Here is a 20,199-nt window from a genome sequence, read left to right on the forward strand (position 1 = left end):
AGTGAGGATCGCATTCACCATCTTTAGGGTCCCCCCCCTCCTGCTTCATGCTCTCACCCCGCCTCCCCTACTTCCTTCTACCCATTCCCCTACCTCTCATCTCGCTCCACTCCACCCCCCACCTACTCCTCTACCTCTCCCCTCTCATCTCGCTCTACTCCCCTCCACGCACTCTCCTACCTCTCATCCCGCTCTACTCCCCTCCACGCACTCCCCTACCTCTCATCTCACTCTACTCCCCTCCGCACACTCTCCGCTCCAGCAACAAAGGCCTTCTGTTGAAGCCCCCAGTCAACATTGCGCTCAGTCGGAGGTCGCTCTTTCTCCACTGCTGCTCCCGTTGTCTAGAACTCCCTCCCTGCAGCCGTCGGTGCTGTCGACTCCCCGCCCGAGTTCAAGCCCAGGCTTGCCCTTCTCCTCTGCCTGTGACTGCCTCTCCCTTCCTCTCTCTCTATACAGCATACACAGTGTCAAGTACATCTGCCTGCCGTTACTGTGCAGCGTCTCGAGATGTGGTCGCACGTAGCCGCCGCCGACGACCAGGGGGGATGGGAGGGGGGTCATGGGGGGCCCTGGGCGCTCCGCTAATATTTACTCGGAGCGAGGTCGTGGCCCCGAGAACGGGAGAGGAACCGTGAGGCCGTGACAGAGGTGACGGAGAGAGACGCTCACGTACGCCGGGCGGCTCGCGATCGCCCAGGCAGCCCGAGATTTATTTGTTTCTTCATTTCACACTCTGACTCGGGTGCTCAAAGGCCCTGAACGCCGAGCGGCCGGCAACAAACGGCACTGTCGACGGGCGCCAGGCGCGTGTCACCCCACGGCACAAACGGCTCGGTGTAACGACGCGTGGTCTGCGGTTTGCGTGCGGCACGCACTTACCACCGCTCCGTCTGGGGTCGTCATTCGATACCCGTAGAATTATTTTCCTGTCAAAGTCAAAGGGGGGACTCTTCCCTGCCCATGAGCTTTATAGGTGGTGCTCATCTCCTGTTGCAGCCCTGAGGCAGTGGTGGAATTTCCACATTCCTATGGCGGGAGGGGTGGTGAGTCTCTCCGCAGGAAATCCACTGCTGACTTCCCCACAGAGCGGTACTCCGTTTACCAACACACTGGAAGGCATGAATGGCCGATTAAACCCCCCCCCCCCCCACCGGGATGTGTACTCGTACTCCTCCGATTGCGGGTCCGCTCGCTCTGCGGCCGTGCCTACAGAAGGAGCGTCTCTCGATCATCGGCGGTGGTTCATCCGCTACGACGCACGCGGATCGCAAAACACGGCGGTGGCAATGACGACAACGACGAGGACGGGACCCAGGAGCACGGCGAGCGGCGCACGCTTGGAATTACAGGGACTCCTCTACTTACGAGCATTCGACTCACGAACTTTCAGAGATACGAACAAACCTGTCCGTATGTCCAGTTGCCCGTTCGGACCGAGAGTCGTAAGTTAAAGCGCCACGCAATCGATGGCGGCGGTTGCATCTACATCTGCAGAAGATTAAGAACCAGCGGCATCTGCATCTACAGGAGATTATACAACTTTTAAAGCCATTCCCCGTGTTTAGTGAGGCAAGCCGTACAACACGTTTGGAGAGTGCCGTAAAGTTGAACCAAATCGACTTACGAACAGACCTCTGGAACCTAACTCGTTCATTAGGAGAGGAGTCCCTGTGCACCGAGATGGGACGTGAAAGACGCGCAGGATGGAGTGGGGCCCGGGCCCGGGCCTGGGCCTGGACTTGAGCCTGGGCTTTCTTCCAACCAAGGCGCGCCCCCTCCGACAGCGCTGATCTACAACAACCTCGCCGAGGTGGGGTCCCCACTCTACAAGAACTTTAAGCAGGGGGCGCGCAACATTAACAAGAACTAAAAACATAAAATGCACTTTCTTTGATAAATATTATGAATATACAAATATTTTGATGTCTCAAGGAGAAGGGTGGGGGGGTACCACCCCCATTGCCCAGCATTCACCCCCCCCCCCCTCCCCATCCTGGGGATATGCCAAGGGTCTCTCCTCAGCCCGCGCGGTCGCCACTAATGCGATTGTGTTTCCTATTTTCACGGAGCGCGGTTTGCTCTCGCCGGGCGCTAATCGGCTTTGCGGGCGCCGGGCTGAGACCTCGGTGACTTGCACACCAACCCCGGCTCAGCGACGTTCGTGGCGGCCGAGTGAGAGAGAGAGAGAGAAGAGACCGGCGCGCGGTGATGGGGGGGGGGGCAGAACCGAGCCAATCAAAGGAAGAAAGAATAATAAACGGGGAGAGAGAGGATAAGGTACATGAGGGCGGAGCTTGTGCAGTCGGTCACCTCAAGCCCCCCTGGGCGAGCAGTCGGTTCCCGGGACCTACAGGGGTCCCGGGAGACGAGCCCTGGCGCCGCGTTGATCGGGACGTTGAACGCCCATTGTCCGGTCCTGTCCCTCATCACCCTGCCACTCCTCACCCTCCTCTTCCACTGCCGCTGCCTCAATCCTTCACCGTCGGTGGGCACCGTGAAAACTCCCCCACACCGTGCCACACTTTCTTCCATCCTCCTCCTTCGCCTGCCTCTCTCATGTTCACATTAGCATTGCGGTGGTGCTCATCGCCTGTTTACACCTCTTGAGCTGGTGGTAGAAATTCTACATCCCTATGGCGGGGGCCGTAGGGATTCATTTTGTTGACCGTGGAGGGATGAACTCGTCCTTCCGCCGAGGCCCCAGGCCGGTTATGGAGAGCCTTCATCGGCCCTTCTGTCGCGCAGTCGTCTTCACCGCCCTCGCTGGCCCGCAGCACCGCCCTGCCCCCGTTTCTAGACTAGCGCCCGCGCGTCTACTCCCCGTCATGTAGAGCGTCGCGGTCACGGAGCCGACTCGCCTGACTCACACACAGGCTACAAAACCTCGGGCGGTGAAGATTGCGCACGCGGATATTCGCAGGAGAGGGAATCACCGCGAGATCCGTAGCAGTGGCGCAAGCGTGGCTGGCACGGGCCCTGGGTGCAAGGAATTCAATTATGGGGCACACTTTTCAATTTAGCTTCCTCGCCTGGCACCTGTGCCCCTCTGGCCCGTTATTTTTTTGTTTTTATCGCTTCTCACCTTCCGTTAAACCGAGCACCGAGCGGGCAGGTTTACACGGAGGGCATTCACGGGACCTGCGATAAAACGTGAATGGGGAAAAAAAGGTGGCGGATGGGGGGAGCGGATGAGGGAGTGGGAATTTATTTTTATCCGGAGATAAAAATACCGTGAACCCAAGGGACCCCCCCCCCACCCCAGTGCACAGCTGCCCCACTCCCAACAACCCCTGCCCCCCTTCCCAACGCTGCCCCCAACTCCCCAAGCCTGACTCTCCCACCAACCAACGGCATACACGGCTCCTCAACAAAACACCGCGTCAAATGTTCCAGTGTCCACATTAGTCGGCAACATTGGAAGGGGAGGGATTGGTGAGCGCTCACCTTTTTTTCCACAGCTGTACGAAAGCCACGTGGCTTAGCTGGTACAAAAATTACTCACTTCACAAACTCAACCCATCTGTCAATAATACTGTGCCCTTAAAGTGAAAACTACATCAGAGGTGAAGTTTAGGGCAATGGCTTCTCATCTTTACGCGAGTCAGCGGGTCTCCGTAACGAGTCCGCGGGTCTCCATACGGGTCCGCAGGTCTCCGTACGAGTGAGAACCTGGTTTAATCACGGGTAGCTCAGACCCGCACTTGAACCCAGCATCTCAGCGGTGCCGGCTCGGTGTGTCCGACACGGCCATTATGAACCCCACCGAGCCAACCGGCTGCCGCGGCACGTCCCACTTTTGGCGCGCAATCTATCTCGAGACCGTCGTGCGCACGCACGCACGCACGCACATCGGCACGGAGACGCACAGACACAATCAATCCACCCGCACCGCCACCCCAGCCACCAGTGCACAAAACCTCTGCCTGGCTCCACATGGCCACGAACTTTATCTGGAAGGATCTCGCTCCATCAATCAGCCGCGCCGCAGTCCGCGCTCGCAAGACGTTACACGCGAGCACATTTTTTTCAGGAGGAGGGTGGGGTGGGGGAGGCGGAATGTATTTGATTTAAAAAAAACTTTGCTCTTTCTGTCTCGCATTTAGTTCTTTTTTTTTGCTGCGCGCAAAATCCCAAGTCGTGAGTCACCGGCAGGGAATGCCACGTCCCGAGCGACGCGCAGGAGGTGGGTGACCGCCGATGCGCTCGACGGTGGACAACGCACGCCGCTCACGAGCTGCGGCAAACAACGCACGCGTTCACGTCGCCAAGCGAGATAGAGCGATGGGGCTCCGCGTAACATAAACAGTCTGTCTTTAAATAGTTTCGAGCGGGCCGCGACGATGACAGGGGAGCGGCGTTCACGCGGATGTAAGAGGCGTCCCTCCCTCTTCCCCGCCGGCGCGGCTAAAGGCGCGCCGCTCACACTCGTGGCCGGATTTAGGGAAAGCCGCGCCGCTCCGTGCCATTCTGCGTCTTTTTCTAAGCCCTCCGAGCAAAGCGAGTCGTGTGTCACCGCGAGGGCTCGACAGGGGGGGAGCGAGCGAGCGGGGGGGGGGGCGGGTGGACGCGATCAACCCCTCGACGTAGACACGGAACCACGGTCAGCAACGTGCCGCCCGGAGGGCTGGGACCACATCCGATCGCACCACTCCTCAAGTCCCGCATCTCCTTGACTCCACCACCGAGGAGGCCATCGTGGCGTAAACTCCAGCATCTCCTCACCTGCCACTGGCTGCCCACCTCATCGCCTCGCAAACCCCCTACGGCAACCCGATTGTGCACGGCGGTGGCTGCCCACCAAACGCTACCCAGCCTCGACCCTGCTTGGCTGCAGCGCTGCGGCCGTGGGCGCGTGATGCATCTCGAGCGTCCGGAAAGCACGCTCCCGCGTCGCGCGGCGGACCCCACTTTCAAAAACCCAGCTTCCGGGAGAGGTGGCTCTGGCCCTCGGGTCCGCAGCGCCGGTGCGTGCACGCTCCGGCAGAGCCGTTCAGGCACGCGGCGCCGGGTGCGCAGGATGCGGCCATGCCGAGCTCAAGGTCCGGGCCGCCACGAGGGGCCTTCTTTGCGGAGCGAGGCTGTGGAAGTTCAACTCGGTGCTGCCACAGCGGCGCATTCGGCCAGTCGGACGACGGAAACACGTGCCGCGTATAAATGGCCGCCGCCGGCGGAGCCGCGGCGCCGCATTCAGCGCGCTGCGTCTACGCTCGCCGCCCCCCGCAGCCCGTGCCGACCTGCGTGGCGAGGCTAGCACGGCGGGGGGAGGCCCTCATCCAGCAGGGGAGCGACAGTTTTGTGAATATCGTTATTTTGATCCGATTCCTTGCGAGCGGAATGATGCATTGAAGCTCCCCTATAACTTCACGCGCTGAACTCTGCACACCCACGCACAATCACGCACAGAAACTGACACACACACTGAACTATGCAACCGTACGCACCCACGCACAACTACACACACGCCGAATTATGCACACGCGTGCAATTGTGCGTGCGCACACACACACATTGAACTATGCAAACGCAGCCACGCACAATCTCGCACACACTGAAATATGCACACGTACGCCCCGACACACAGTTGCGCTCCCACTCACACACACACACACAGGCGCGCAGCGCTGCGGTATTTGAGCGCCGTGGTGGTGGGGCAGGAGAACGGGGCAGTGTTGGGGCCACGCGTGCACAGCGCGCCCTTTGAGCGACCACCACGGTCGCAGACGCGCGACTCCGTGCTCACGCGGGGCGACCCGGCCCCTCCCCCCCCCCCAACCCGTCCCCTACACCTCCCCCAACTGAAGAAATCTGCGGTGGTGAAAAAAAAAAGGACCAAGCCACGCAGCGCAGCAGTGGCAGAGAGCAGTGGCCACTACCAAGGCTGCGGCGAGCCTCCGCTGCTGCCAAAACAATGCTTCAACAATAGAGGAATGCTGGGCTCTCTATTTATTATTTCTCTGGCGTGTGCGTGCGTGCGTATCCATGTGTGTGTACGCATGTGCGTGCGTGTGCGTGCGTGTGTGTGCGCATGCGTGCATGTGCGTGCGCGTGTGCGTGTTTTATGGGCTCGCCGAGCCAAGGGGACCATGTGGAGCTCGCCGGGGATGAGTCAGAGCTTGCCAGGGTCACGGCGCCGGTCACCGTATTGCCGCGGTCGTCCGATCAAGGCCGCCCCCCTCCCACCCCCCCCAACCCACCCCTCGGTTGCCGTCGACCCCACCGCGCTCGACCGAATGCCCGCGATCTCAGCTCGACGGCTCGCGCGGGTTGTGGTGTTTTTTTTTTCTCTTTAACTTCACTAGCGGGGGTGGGGGGGGTGGGGCGCCCTTCCAAAAGGAAGAGAGATTAAATCGGCGCGGTTTCCGCTTGTTTTTCACACGGCGTGGCGCTGCCCAGCCGTGCGCATCCATCTCGGTGCGCTGCCCCTCCGTGCCAGGCCACGCCGCCGCTTGACCAACGTCACCGACTGCCGCCCGCTCGCTAGCTGAAGTAAGATGCGACGTCAGAGAAGAGCCACCGCTGCTCGGGCCTCATCAGAGTCCGCCCAGCAACCCCGCCCAGCCCCCTCTCGCCGAGGAATTTTTCGCTCGTTATCGGAATAATAAAATATTAATCAGAGCGATCGTCCACGGAACAATCGATCGCGCCGAATCTTCGCGTGCACATGCCAAAATACCGAGCGCCCAATAATTAAAACCTGATGATAATAACAGTAACGGTGATACCATTTACAGCTCTTTGTCAATCCACACTGCCGGATGAGAGCCTCCCCACACCGTGGGTGTCAATGCGCTAGTCAAGTGCTGTTTGGGTCCTAGGATCGTTTCAGACACGACTCTCCGCCAACGCTGGCCGTGGCCGAGAATCTAACTCAGCGCCGCCAGGTTCGTCGCGCGGTGGTTTGCCAACAGCGCCGCCGCCGCCGCCGCCGCAGCAGCAGCAACGGTCGGCGATTCCCAACGCGCGGTAATTCACCAGCGCGCGGTTCACCGAGCGTCGACAGCGTCTCGGCCGCGCTTCGCCGATTCACGACAAACCCCAGAAGCTTTACGTCTCACACTTGTCAAGGGGATCTGGCCCGGCATTGGAACACGTGGTGGCCAAGTCACCGATGGGAGCTTTTCGTTATTTCTCTCTCTGTGCGAGGGGGGGGGGGAAGTGTTGAGGTGCGGGTAGACTTAATTCAACCGTGGTGAGAACTCAAGAGAGACCAGCATGAAAGTCTCATTTGCAAGAGTGACATGGGGGTCACCCAAATGGCAGAGTCGCAAATACGTGCAATGAAATAAATAGAAATCGGTGCAAAAGCAACTGTGTTGCGGCAGAGAAGGAAAGGAGGGATTCACTGACAAGACAAAGATCCCCCGTATAGCTTTTAACCGACTGTTGGGGCAAGTGCTGTTAGCGAGCACCAACGAAGGCCGGCACGGCACACGAAGGGGGTGGGTGGCCAGCACCACGCCTGGCCGCCTTTGTCTCCCCTGTGGCGATGTTTACACACCGCACCAGGTACTCGTTTGAGGCTGAGTCGATGTACGCACACATGCACACACACACACGTGCACATGCATGTTGATGATAGAGATGCAAGCGTGTCGTGAGAGCTGCTGGTGGATTGTAAGTGGCGCCGCACTTTGTGTGGCAGCATTTATCTATTTATTCATTTTGCGTAGCCTACGTTCGCAACAGCGGCGAGCATGCCACCGGCGTTATATAAACGCACGCGCAGACACGCGCACGCGCAGACACACGCACGCGCAGACACGCGCACGCGCAGACACGCGCACGCACAGCTGGACTGCAGCTGCACGACGCGGTCCAGGCAATTACCGTCGGTTCATGATCTGTCGACTGCTGGATGAACGCCTCCTGAAGCCGGCCTGCTGCGTCCTGTGACACAACTAGCCCTCCGGCTCCCGCACGCTGTATTTACCGCCCACCGAGCGCGGCACCCCGAATGTGTCACGGGCCGCCTCCGCTCCGTGCCGGCTCCATTCTTTCAATCGTGCGGCTTTCACGGCTCTCATTCCCGTCGGGCCGTGTTCTTCACAACCCACCAGGGTTCACGACGGCACCGTGGCGCAAGCCGCCCGATGCTCACCGCACCTCACCGTCAACGCTTTCCTCCCCTCCCCATACCTCCTCCACGCAGAACGTGCCCGCAGCTGCCGCAATAACATCTGGGGGGGGGGGGTTGGCGGACGACGCGGCTGCCCGTCAAGTCGGGGACCTGGGTTCGAATCGCCGACCACGCTTCCAAGTGGTTTCCGTGGCGCAGCGGTAATTCAATCGCTGCCCTTGCCCCTTACGTCACCGGTGTTCGCCGTGAGCGGGAACTCGAACTCAGGCCGTTGGGGTTCATGGCGCAGTGCGCGGACCGCTGCGCCACAGGCGCAACGTCTCCCGGCCAATATCTGCGTGCGAACGAAGATCGGCGATCGTTAGACGGACGGAGCCGTCGGGAGCAGCGACGGCTCCGGGGTTTGCCAAACGCGCGGCCGTGACTTTTCGGGTCGGGCGCTCGGCTCGAAGCGCGCCAAAAACTGTCGTCGCAAATCAGCAGCGGCGGCGGCGGCGGCGCGCTGGACGCCGCGAGGCCGCGGGCTTCCCGGCGGCGGCGGCGCCGCACGCTCAACGCCCCCGGGGCCGGCCTTCGGTTCAGGCGAGGCCACGCGACCCGCGGGTCGGGGACGGAGGGGGAGGCCACGGACCCCGGCGAGAGGCTCCCGCGAGTGGACACTCGCTCGTGACGCCGCTGTGGCAGGCGAGCACAAAGCTGCACAAGCTGAACGCTCCTCGTCCACAACGCTGCTCTAAAACGGGGCGCACTCTCACGCAATGGGCGACGGGTTGTTTTGGCAATCGCTTTGCTTCAAGGGATATTATTTTATTTAATATTGATGACGTTTGTGCATTGGAATGCAATTATTTTTGCTTAGATTTCTAATTGATCGTGTTTGCTCCGAATTATCATTGCTTCAAATTGCTGTGCTTTGCTTCCACGTTGTTACTGGGAGCTGTCATTTTTAGTGACGCAGGTCACTGTTGCGCGCAAGACGCTGTCCTGGTCTCCTGCGTTCTCACCACCTCCAGCGACACCACAACAACATCAAAAACAGCAACAACAGCAGCAGCAGCAGCAACATTCTCCTTGCCGTGCGAGTGTCACGGTGCTCCGGAACCTCCACCTCACACCCTGGCAGCCGTGCCGGCCCGAAGGTCAGCCGGAGCGGGCACTGCCCACGCACGCACGCACACACTCACTCACTCTGCGGTTTGCCCACACTTAATTCGCCAAACGAGCGATGTTATTACGAAGGCTCTTATGTAATGGCCTAATTGGGCAGCGTCCAACCCGGCCGTGCGTTCCGCTCGTCGCATAGCGCTGCTCTTACACAGACGTCCTCCTCCTCCGCGATTTCAGTTGACCTCTGCCCCTACGGCCCCCCCCGCCCAGTGCAAGTGGTCAACAAGTCCTGAAACACATCTCCAAGGAGGCCGAAGTGCCCCTCGCACCCCCCAGCAGCTCACGAACCCTTGACTAAAAATCTGATTCGTATTAACATTTTATTTAGAAGTGGCTAAAGAGAACGGCGACGTCAACCCAACAAGAGGCGGTGGGGGGGATGAGTCGTTCGTCTGTGGTTGGGGTTGAACTTGGGCGGCCTAAGCCGGGGACAGGGTGCCAACAAGGGACCACGGCGCCGCCCCACCGTCCCTGGCCCTGCTCAGGCCCAGCCTCTCGGCCCCGGGCCCGTAGCCCGTGGCTCCACGCGGCCCGTCACCGCACGAGGCTTACGGTGCGATACCGCCCTTTAGCGCCCGTTAGCACCAGTTACCCAGCTCGATTGATACACGGTCTCCCGGAAGGTTGCAACCCCCAACGTTTACTTTGCAATACTTCGGTAGGGGGGGGGGGGGCGTGGTGGGGGGGGGGGGGGCAGTACATCTGATAATCGGGAGACCACGACATCCGGTCGGATCACGGCAATGCATCGTGCGAGGTTCCCGGACCATCTCTGGGCTATCCGCGCGACCGAGTCGAGCGTCGTTGTCGTCGCGAGGTGGGGGGGGGGGGGGGGGGGGGGGGGGGGGGCGGCGCTCTCCTCGTCGCGGACGGCCGACGGCGCGCGCTCGACCGGCGCTCGGCCAGGGCGAGCGCACACCTGTGTGGACGGAGGCCACGCCGCCGCCGCCGCCGCCGCCGCGCCGCGTCCAAACCAAACCCCGCGCTCCGCTCGGAACAACGCGTGAGCGAGCGAGCGAGAGAGAGAGAGAGGGAGAGAGGGAGTGCTGCGCTGGAGGTGACTGGCAACGTGCGGTATTTCTGCTGGCCCGGAGCGAGGGACTGAAATTACTAAATAAAGAAATGTACGAGAGAAGCCCGCAAGGGGTGCAAAGAAAGTACAACCGGCCGTTTAAAAGGATCCGAGCCCGGATTAAGGTCTCTTATCGCCGTCAATCTGCCTCAGCATATGCCTAGGGCTCACATCATCACAGACCGCACACAAAGGCACGCAGCAGCCATCCGTGTTAACACGTGTGCGTGTGTGTGTGGGTGCGTCAGTCTGTCTGTATGTCTTTCTCAGTCAAGGGAGTCAAAGGCGGCTGGGCGTGATGCTGGCCACCCACCCCCTCATGGGCCTTGCTGGCCTTCATAGGTGCTGCTGGCCAACAGCACTTGCTCCAAAAGTCTGCCAAGGGCTGCTTGTGCTGAGCTGTGTGGCGAGTTTAGTACTGGTGTGGGTGAGCTGTGCGCCGGACACACACACACATAGATTGCCTATTGACAGACAGACAGACACACGGATGGGCCTAGCAATACGCAGTCTCCGGGCTCCCATGGCAACGACCCACGAGGTAGAAGACGCTATGGGGCAGCTTGGAGGGGAGGGCAAGAGGTTCTGCTTGGCATGCCCGACCGCAGGACTGCCTGCTTGTCTGGAAAAGGTGGGCACAGGTTAAGGCGCGACCGGGGTCGCACGGACGCCAGGGGCAGACGAGGGGCGGGCGCCGCTGCTGGGGTCAGCCTGGCGCTCGGCGTGCCGCGTTCAACTCGGTTCAACTCGGTTCAACTCGGTTCAACTCGGTTCAACTCGGTTCAACTCGGTTCAACTCGGTTCAACTCGGTTCCCTCTGCTCGAAGCGACGGCTCCCGCGGGCAAAGCCTACGAAAGTGAGCCGTGCGGGTAAAAGAGGAGGCGTTTCACGATGGCGTTTGTGGTAAATATTACTCACTCCGCCTCTCCCCAGGTGCTACGAAGAACGGCCACTGCATCCCAGAGCAGAGAAAACCCCACACATCCAACGCAACCGGAATTGGTCAAAACGAGGCAGTGCTGACACTTTACCCGCTCGTTACTCAATGGGCACAGCGCACGGCACCGCCACCGCCTCCACTCCGTAAAACTTAGCAGGACCCTCCTGAAGGAGTCTTGAGACTCGGCGAGGCTGTCCCGGGTAAACAAGCGGAACCCAGCGAGATTAATGACGTCAACGAGCGGACACCGGCGGCTGGCAGTGGCGCAAGCCTCCCACGCACGCACGCGCGCTAACGCACGCGCTGACATGCTAAGGCACAGCGCTCGCCCCGAGACAAAATAATAAAAATAATAAAGCCACGAAACAAAAAAACAAATGGGACAAAATAACGAAAGAAAAACGCAAGGGGGCTAAGCGCCGACCGGGGGAATAAAACAAAACAACAACCTGGCACTGCGCTGAAGGGCTCCGCTAACGAGAGGCAAGCGCGGCAGCACCAAGCGGTGAAACGGAGACGCCAGGGCAGTGCCGTCCGGCCAGGAGAGTCCGCCACGGCGTGTGGGACGCATCGAAATAAATTAACACTCGCCGCGTCGCGTTTCACGAGGCGCGGAACGCGCGCTACACCTTTCATTACTCACGCGAGCGAGCAACTGGGGCGTGGGCCGCTGTTTTAGTTCGGCGGCGCAGCTCGGCGCGGAGGGCGCCCTGCCGGCCGCGAGTCTCACCGCACACGAGACAATGTTTCGCGCATCGTGGTGGGGACGCGGTGGCGGCGGCTGCTGCCGGCGGGGGTCGGAGTTCGATTCCCAGACACGGCTAACATCAGTGGGCGAGCCATAGCGGAAGTGGTCCCCAGGCCACCATCTCCCCCACCCACCCACCCACCAATAAAAAAAACATTACACAATGTGCACGCTTTTGTCAATCCACTGCCAGATGAAGGCCTACCAAAGCCAGGTTGGCAATGGACGTTGCTTGACCATACTTCACCACGCTAGTCGGTACAGAGATGGTGAAGTCATGAAGAAGGGAGCAGACGGGTGGGGTGGGAAACAAGTCCGGTTTCAGATGGCAGCCGTGGCTGGGAACCGAACTCAGGTATGCTAGGTTCGTAGTGCAGTGCGCTAACCGCTGCGCCACCGCTCCGACGGTACGCACGCCTGCTTCTAATAAAGTTCATGAATGAACCGAGGGGAATTAATTAATTAACAAAAATCTGGCAGTGGAAGAAATAAAGTTTACGAGAAAAATATCGTTGAGTGGTGGAAAAAAAACCCTGCGAGGATGAAACTTCTCACCGGTTCCACCACCCACGCCAGGCCCCGGCGCGCCCGGTCGGGAAGGCTCACGGCCCACGGCCCACGCAGGCCGCCCAATGTGAATTTAACGACGCACCTCTCGGGTTACTGCCACTCGTTACCGCCGCGGGCGCCAAAGCGAGGGGCCGGAGTGGACCCCTGGCACCGAGATAAATGCCGAAATGCAAATGACCCCCACATTACCGCGACCGTGCCCACACGGCTGCCTCGCTCCGCCGCGTGCCAGGCTAGGTTTTCCCGGCGAGGCCTCGGGCCCCGTCCACTCGGCTCAGAACGCAACGCGAGACAGGCGACGCGGCGCACGAGGCTCAGGGGGCCCAGGGGGCTCGTAATGGCCGTGTCCGAGCACTGATCCAGTGCAGTTGCGATTCTGGGCTCGAGCACAGATGTCGGCCACCTGAGGATTAAACCAGGGCTCTCAGAAGTAACAGGTTAATGGCTCTAACCCAGTTACCGATCAACGTACAAAAACGCAACACGACACGAGCTCCCCGTTCGATGTAGGCCGACAAAACCAACGGCACGATGAGAAGCAATACAAACGAGGTGGTAAAAACGAGGCAATGTTTTGTAAATCGATTCCTCAATCGAACCGCGACACCTCCCCACCCTCCCTCGCCGGGCCGGTGAATCATTGCGTGCCGCATGGATTATGGAGTGAGCGCAGCGGCGGCGGCGGCGGCCGTAACGGTGACACCGGCTCGGAGGAATGTAAACCGAGGCAACAACAAAGGGCTCTTATCTTGTCGCCGCACCCCGACGTCCGTCGTGTGCGGCCTGGCCCGCGCGGCACGAGTCCGAGACCTCGTTAATGAGGAAAAGATTTCAAAGTCGTGGTCAAGCGAGGCCACTCGAGCACCCCCCGCGGCATCACTCCCATGCATTGAAAGTGATGCCAATGCTGTGATGTCACTGGAGCGGTGCACTTATCAATCCGCTGCTGGATGAAGGCCTCTTCACGGTTCGTCGATCTCGGGGTGAAAGGGGGAGCTCAGGACCGGTTCCGATATCGCTCGCCACTGATGTTAACCGTGAACGGGAGTCGAACTCGGGTGGCCGGATCCATAGCGCAGCATGCGAGCCACAGCAACGATGCCTCGCCCTCTAAGTGTAGGCGAGATGCAATATCGTGACATGTACAGGAAGCAGTCCTGGGTCACGCAGCCAGGGGTTGCGCAGCCCAGGGGTCGCGCAGCCCAGAGGTCCATCAGCCAAGGGGTGAAGCTACAAGATGAGAGCCGCTCGTTTTCTTTGAATCGGTTCTTCATTTATGCCCAGGAGACAAGTGACGACCCACCCTAGGTGGTCGCGATCGCAACATGGCAATCAAACCAGAAGCACTTTGTCACACATGGGAACACACGGGCACACACACACACTGGCACAAAGACAACGACACACACTGGCACAAAGACAACGACACACACACTGGCACAAAGACAACGACACACACACTGGCACAAAGACAACGACACACACGTGTCCGTCCCACTTCGTTCCCGCATGCGTACATCTGTCCGCGCGTTTGTTTGTTTCTTCGCCGCCACAGGCCCCGTGGGACGAGCGAGGGAGGGCACCCAAACCGCACGGGCGGCGCACACGGAGCGCCGCGTCACGCGCTCGGCGAGCCGCCCGCCGTCCGCGCTCCACGACAGCGTGAGGAGCAGTGGCTCAATGGCTCCGCGGCCCCGACGGCCCCGACGGCCCCGGGCCAAGGGCGGCGCGATGGCGGTGATCGCGCGGCGCGATGGCGGCGTCGACGTACCGGTGGCGGGGCGTGGCGTGGACGTGGCGTTGCGCGGGAAGGCGCTGGCGGCGGCGGCGGACCGGCGGTACACGACGTGCACGCGGCCATCCTCCCCCCGCTCCGTCTCCTCCGCCCGACGTCCCCGCTCCAGCGGCTCGATGAAGAAGTCGTCGTCCTGCGTGTGGATGAGGCCGGCCTGCGGACGAGAGGTCGAGGGGTCGGCCCGGGAGGCGGTGGGGCGGGCGACGGCGGAGCGCGTCAGAGCGCGAGCCGTCGATTTGACGCTCGCGGCCGAGGTCAGGTCGAGCGGACGTCACGGCCAACGCCGGCGATTGTGCGACACCGTGCCGTCGATTCCTCCCTCCTGCTAGATCCCCTCGATGTCACGAACCCGACACTCAACCTCGAGGGACCGCTCTTACGGTCTCGTCAAAACCACTTGAGGTCACCGACCTCTGAGTGCCACTCTGATGCCCGTCTCGGTGGCCTGCTCTCCTTCACCCTGCACTCGTGTCCCGCCCATCGCCACTTCTATTTCCTAACTGCATCCACAGCACCGTCTTACTCCGAGTACCAAGCTGCTTACCCGCTCTACAAAATCATTCCATAACTCTCCCAGCGTCCCCCGCCTTCACCTGCATTCAAAATACCTACCGGCTTCTTTTCCCGCGGCTTTGCCCATGACAGAGGAACGCGTGGCGATTGCTCAAAATAAGGCAGGGATCCATTCGCTTGCACACGGAGGTAGCCTCGTATAGCCCCCCCCCCCCCCCCCAAGATGGAGTGGTGGCTAGGAGATGTTAACTATCTCGCCTGGTATGCAGGAGGCCGTGGGTTCGATCTCGACTCTGACGTCTGCTGTATATATGAAGTTTGTGTGTGTCTCTCTCTCCCATCATCACGGTGGCTAGGAGATGTTAACTACCTCGCCTGGTTTGCAGGAGGCCGTGGGTTCGATCTCGACTCTGACGTCTGCTGTATATATGAAGTTTGTGTGTGTCTCTCTCTCCCATCATCACGGTGGCTAGGAGATGTTAACTACCTCGCCTGGTTTGTGAGGCCGTGGGTTTGATCTCGACTCTGACGTCTGCTGTATATATGAAGTTTGTGTGTTCTCTGGGGGTCCTCCGGTTTTTCCTTCCGCATTTAGAATCAACGTGCGCTGAGAGTACTTGGCTGCCGTGAATTCCCACGCGACGACGATGAGCCACTCCGTTGAGCCATCATTTGTGATGGCCAGGTCGCTTATGAAAGTGCTATATAGTTCCGTGGGGCCTTACTTGGTAAAAGAACAAATAGTTTAGTTTAATAGCTTAAATATCCCCACCCCACTCCTTCCCCCTCCCCTCTCTTGCGGTTCACGGAATTGTCATGGTTTATCGCAGGAAAATTCTAAAGTATAAATAAATTATTATTCACCTTGTCTTCTCCCACACGCCTGCCAGGCGAATGTTCGCCCAGCGCCCGATTGTTTCAGCAAGCAATACTGCTGGACCTATTTCAACCTTCTCGTCAACAGATGCAGCAGCATATGTTTCACAAGCCCGTCTCTGCATCATTATCATCATTATTGCAGATGCACCCGGGATCAGACAAGTCTCCCCCTCCTGTATCGATTTGAATAAGTCTATCGACTAATTCAAATCGATTAATCGATTTTTGATTTTTAACACGATGATAAATATCGCTGCCTCTAATGGCTGTCAGTACACTACATCAATGTTCATTGCTGGGAGACCCTCGATGGAGAGGGCTTGCCCTCTGCACCACGTGTCCTCTTGTCACGGCACAGCGTGTTGTTCATTGTCACGCAGTGAAGCGCCCTTGCTTGACCGAACATTTTGCTCCCCGTTCTCAAATTTCCTTCTGAATATTCATCTCATTTCTCTGTTGCAAGAGAGATGGCGGTGGTCAGTGCTCGCCAAAATAAAGGTCTCTGTCCGGACGACCGAATGACCGACCGTTGCACAGAAATGCACGTGCGCACGCACAGGCGCGGGAGTGACACAGGTACGTACGTAGATTAAATAAAAAGCCACACATCGCCTAACAGACCACGGCCTGTGGGAGAGCCTAGACAGCAAAAGCCACAGACACCAACTGGGCTGACAGGTGCAAGTGAAGCGCAGGGAGAGACTGCAGAGAGACACTGTGCAGCCTAGAAGACAGCCAGTCTGTCTTCACAGAGACACACGGAGAGACATGCGGACACGTGCAGGTTAGGGTTAGATATACACAGGGACACTCACAGACGCTCACACGAACACTCACACGGCGAGCACCTATGAAGGCTGGAACGGTACACGAGGGGGTGGATGATCAGCAACACGCCCGACCGCCTTTGTCTCCCCAGTGGCGATGTTTACACACCGCACCAGGTTCTAATTTGAGGCTCAGTCGACCTAAGGGAGGCCCAGGACCGGTTCAAATAATCGTCACCGGTGTTGGCCGTGAGCGGGAATCGAACCCGGGTCGCCGGGTTCATAGCGCAGCGTAGTGCTAACCACTCCGCCACTGCTCCCACACACAGACACAGACAAACAGCCACACACAGACACAGACAAACAGCCACACACAGACACCCAGCCACACACAGACACACAGACACACAGCCACACACAGACACAGACAAACAGCCACACACAGACACACAGCCACACACAGACACACAGCCACACACAGACACCCAGACAGGCGAACATGAACCCACCCACCCCCACCACCTCGCCATCCCATCCAGCCGCTGGCCCGTCCACTCTGCACGGCCACGCGGCGTTTGCGAGTGCGGCGAGGGGAGGGGCGGGGCGGCTTCATTACCCGGACAAACGCGACGCGGAGAGCCGATTGCCAAAGTGCCGCGCGAGAAATGCGGTGTCTCGTTTCTTGTAGTTGGCCACCAGGTTTGCACACATCTCAGGGTGGATTTTGTCCCACTCCTCTTTGCAAATCTTCTCCAAGTCATGGAGGTTTCGAGGCTGACGTTTGGCAACTCGAACCTTCAGCTCCCTCCACAGATTTTCTATGGGATTAAGGTCTGGAGACTGGCTAGGCCACTCCAGGACCTTAATGTGCTTCTTCTTGAGCCACTCCTTTGTTGCCTTGGCCGTGTGTTTTGGGTCATTGTCATGCTGGAATACCCATCCACGACCCATTTTCAATGCCCTGGCTGAGGGAAGGAGGTTCTCACCCAAGATTTGATGGTACATGGCCCCGTCGGTGAAGTTGTCCTGTCCCCTTAGCAGAAAAACACCCCCAAAGCATAATGTTTCCACCTCCATGTTTGACGGTGGGGATGGTGTTCTTGGGGTTATAGGCAGCATTCCTCCTCCTCCAAACACGGCGAGTTGAGTTGATGCCAAAGAGCTCCATTTTGGTCTTATCTGACCACAACACTTTTACCCCGTCTGGCAAACTTCAGACGGGCATGTATATGTGCTTTTTTGAGCAGGGGGACCTTGCGGGCACTGCAGGATTTCAGTCCTTCACGGCGTAGTGTGTTACCAATTGTTTTCTTGGTGACTATGATCCCAGCTGCCTTGAGATCATGACAAGATCCTCCCGTGTAGTTCTGGGCTGATTCCTCACCGTTCTCATGATCATTGCAACTCCACGAGGTGAGATCTTGCATGGTGCCCCACGCCGAGGGAGATTGACAGTTCTTTTGTGTTTCTTCCATTTGCGAATAATCGCACCAACTGTTGTCACTTTCTCACCAAGCTGCTTGGCAATGGTCTTGTAGCCCATTCCAGCCTTGTTTAGGTCTACAATCTTGTCCCTGACATCCTTGGAGAGCTCTTTGGTCTTGGCCATGGTGGAGAGTTTGGAATGTGATTGATTGATTGCTTCTGTGGACAGGTGTCTTTTATACAGGTAACAAGCTGAGATCAGGAGCACTCCCTTTAAGAGTGTGCTCCTAATCTCAGCTCGTTACCTGTATAAAAGACACCTGGGAGCCAGAAATCTTTCTGATTGAGAGGGAGTCAAATACTTATTTCCCTCACTAAAATGCAAATCAATTTATAACATTTTCGACATGCGTTTTTCTGTTTTTTTTGTTGTTATTCTGTCTCTCACTGTTTAAATAAACCTACCATTAAAATGATAGACTGATCATTTTTTTGTCAGTGGGCAAACGTACAAAATCAGCAGGGGATCAAATACTTTTTTCCCTCACTGTACTAGTTTCAGGCTGAGTTGATCTAGGGGAGGCCCACGACCGGTTCTGATAACCATATTCTTGGTTCTTTCGGTAAAGTCACGTAGAAGGAAACAATAAAATAATAAAAATATAAAACAATAAAATTTGAATATGAATCCCTGCAGTCACGAAAGCTTGAAATCAAAGGTTCTGGATAGCCGTCAATGGTGTTGGCCGTGAGCGGCAATCGAACTCGGGTCGCCGGGCACGTAGCGCAACGTGCTAAACCACTGCGCCAACGCTCCCCACGCCCAACCACACGCACGGCAGTGTGGCACGAATCTCACGACGTTCACACACCGCGCGAAATGAGCTGCCGCCGCCCGGGCCGATTCGCCCCTTTATTGGAGACGGAGGCATCGGAGGGCGCTCTCGGCAAAAAGGAAAATCGGACGGAAACGACCGACTGGCAAACAACTGGCGAACGCGGCTTCGCTGGACGTGAACCACCAAGCATGGAGTGGATGCAATTTCATCCTCGCAGCAGCAGCCGCAGCAGCAGCAGCAGCAGCCGCAGCAGCGCTCCCACTTCACGCAGCACGCCAACATCGGCGACGAACCTGCTGCTGCTGTTGTTGTTGTTTATACTTCACCGATGTGAATGCAGAGCTCCTAGCCACCGTGAGTCTCTCCTAGCCACCGTGAGTCCCGCTAAACATCACCGCCAAGCCCCCCCCCCCTCCGCTCCCGCGACAACCTCGCTCGTTAAGAAACCAACGAGGCGAGCCGCACGAGAGCCTGGGATTAATTACGGCAAATAGAAAGGGGTCTGCCAGGGCTCAACATTAATACAATGGCACCGTCTGGTGCTGACTATTCAAATCCCTCCGCCGCGCTAAGCCGCCACCGCCGCCGCAACGAGCGCCCGCTAAGATTAATGGGCGCTCTGTAAATAGCGGCGCCACGAATAAGCACGGTGGCACGGTGGGCACGGGGGGGGCACACCCCTCGTACGGATGCCACTTCGCGCTCACCCCTCCTGCCCGCGCCGGGCACCACGGACGCGCTCGTGGTGCCCGCGCCGGGCACCACGGACGCGTTCGTGCCGTCGCGTCTGTCGCGACAACGTGGCTCGCGTGCAATTTGCCCATCGATGGAGTTGGCCCGAACATCCCAATGTAGAACCGCTGAGCTTGGGCGATTACCGGCGCGGGTTTGGGCTGCATTCCCAAGCGTTCGCCTGCGGTTTCCCGCGCCTCTGATAGAAAGAAAGCTGTGCTCTGCGTTACAAATCTGTGCATTTTTATTTTATTTACAGCACGGCGGTTGCTCTGGAGGCATCTGTCACGGTGATGCAATGCAACGCAATTTGGATTTCTATACCGGGCAAGTAGGGGAGTGGTGGTACAGTGGTCGGTGCGCTGCACTCTGAACTCGGAGCCCCAAGTTAAATTGCTGGCCACGGCTAAATTCGGTGGCGAGTGATATCTGAACCTGTGCTGAGCTGCCACACCTTCACCAAATGGCAGCAACCAGCGTGGTGAAGTATGGTCAAACAACAGCCACATGACTGACATGGCGCGGGGAGGCCTTCATCCAGCAGTGGACAAAGCGCTGGGCACCACCATTACGACAGACCTTAAATGTGCCAGCATCTCAAAACACCAGAGAGAAACCCGCCAACTCAGCGCGTCGTCACGGAAGCTGACAGTGGCAAATTAGTGCCGAAT

At 58.5% G+C, this 20,199-nt stretch overlaps 1 protein-coding gene and 1 long non-coding RNA gene across 3 annotated transcripts in view; one reads left to right on the plus strand and one right to left on the minus strand.

Annotated features, from left to right (window-relative positions):
• Positions 1-20,199, minus strand: part of LOC116951081 (A disintegrin and metalloproteinase with thrombospondin motifs 3-like) — an 87,335-nt gene that overhangs the window by 57,626 nt on the left and 9,510 nt on the right. For both annotated transcript variants that reach the window (XM_032969466.2, XM_032969464.2), the window contains exon 3: positions 14,350-14,527. In XM_032969466.2, the coding sequence (XP_032825357.2) occupies positions 14,350-14,527 (178 nt within the window). The remainder of the gene's footprint in view (positions 1-14,349; positions 14,528-20,199) is intronic.
• LOC142930547 (uncharacterized) lies at positions 8,984-14,379 on the plus strand. Its single transcript, XR_012946502.1, has 3 exons — positions 8,984-9,219; positions 10,568-10,746; positions 14,134-14,379. It is a non-coding gene; the product is annotated as an uncharacterized LOC142930547 (long non-coding RNA).

Source organism: Petromyzon marinus, chromosome 41, assembly GCF_048934315.1.
Source record: "Petromyzon marinus isolate PM22_M1 ecotype Great Lakes invasive population chromosome 41, UKy_Petmar_22M1.pri1.0, whole genome shotgun sequence".
Lineage (NCBI taxonomy): Eukaryota > Metazoa > Chordata > Hyperoartia > Petromyzontiformes > Petromyzontidae > Petromyzon > Petromyzon marinus.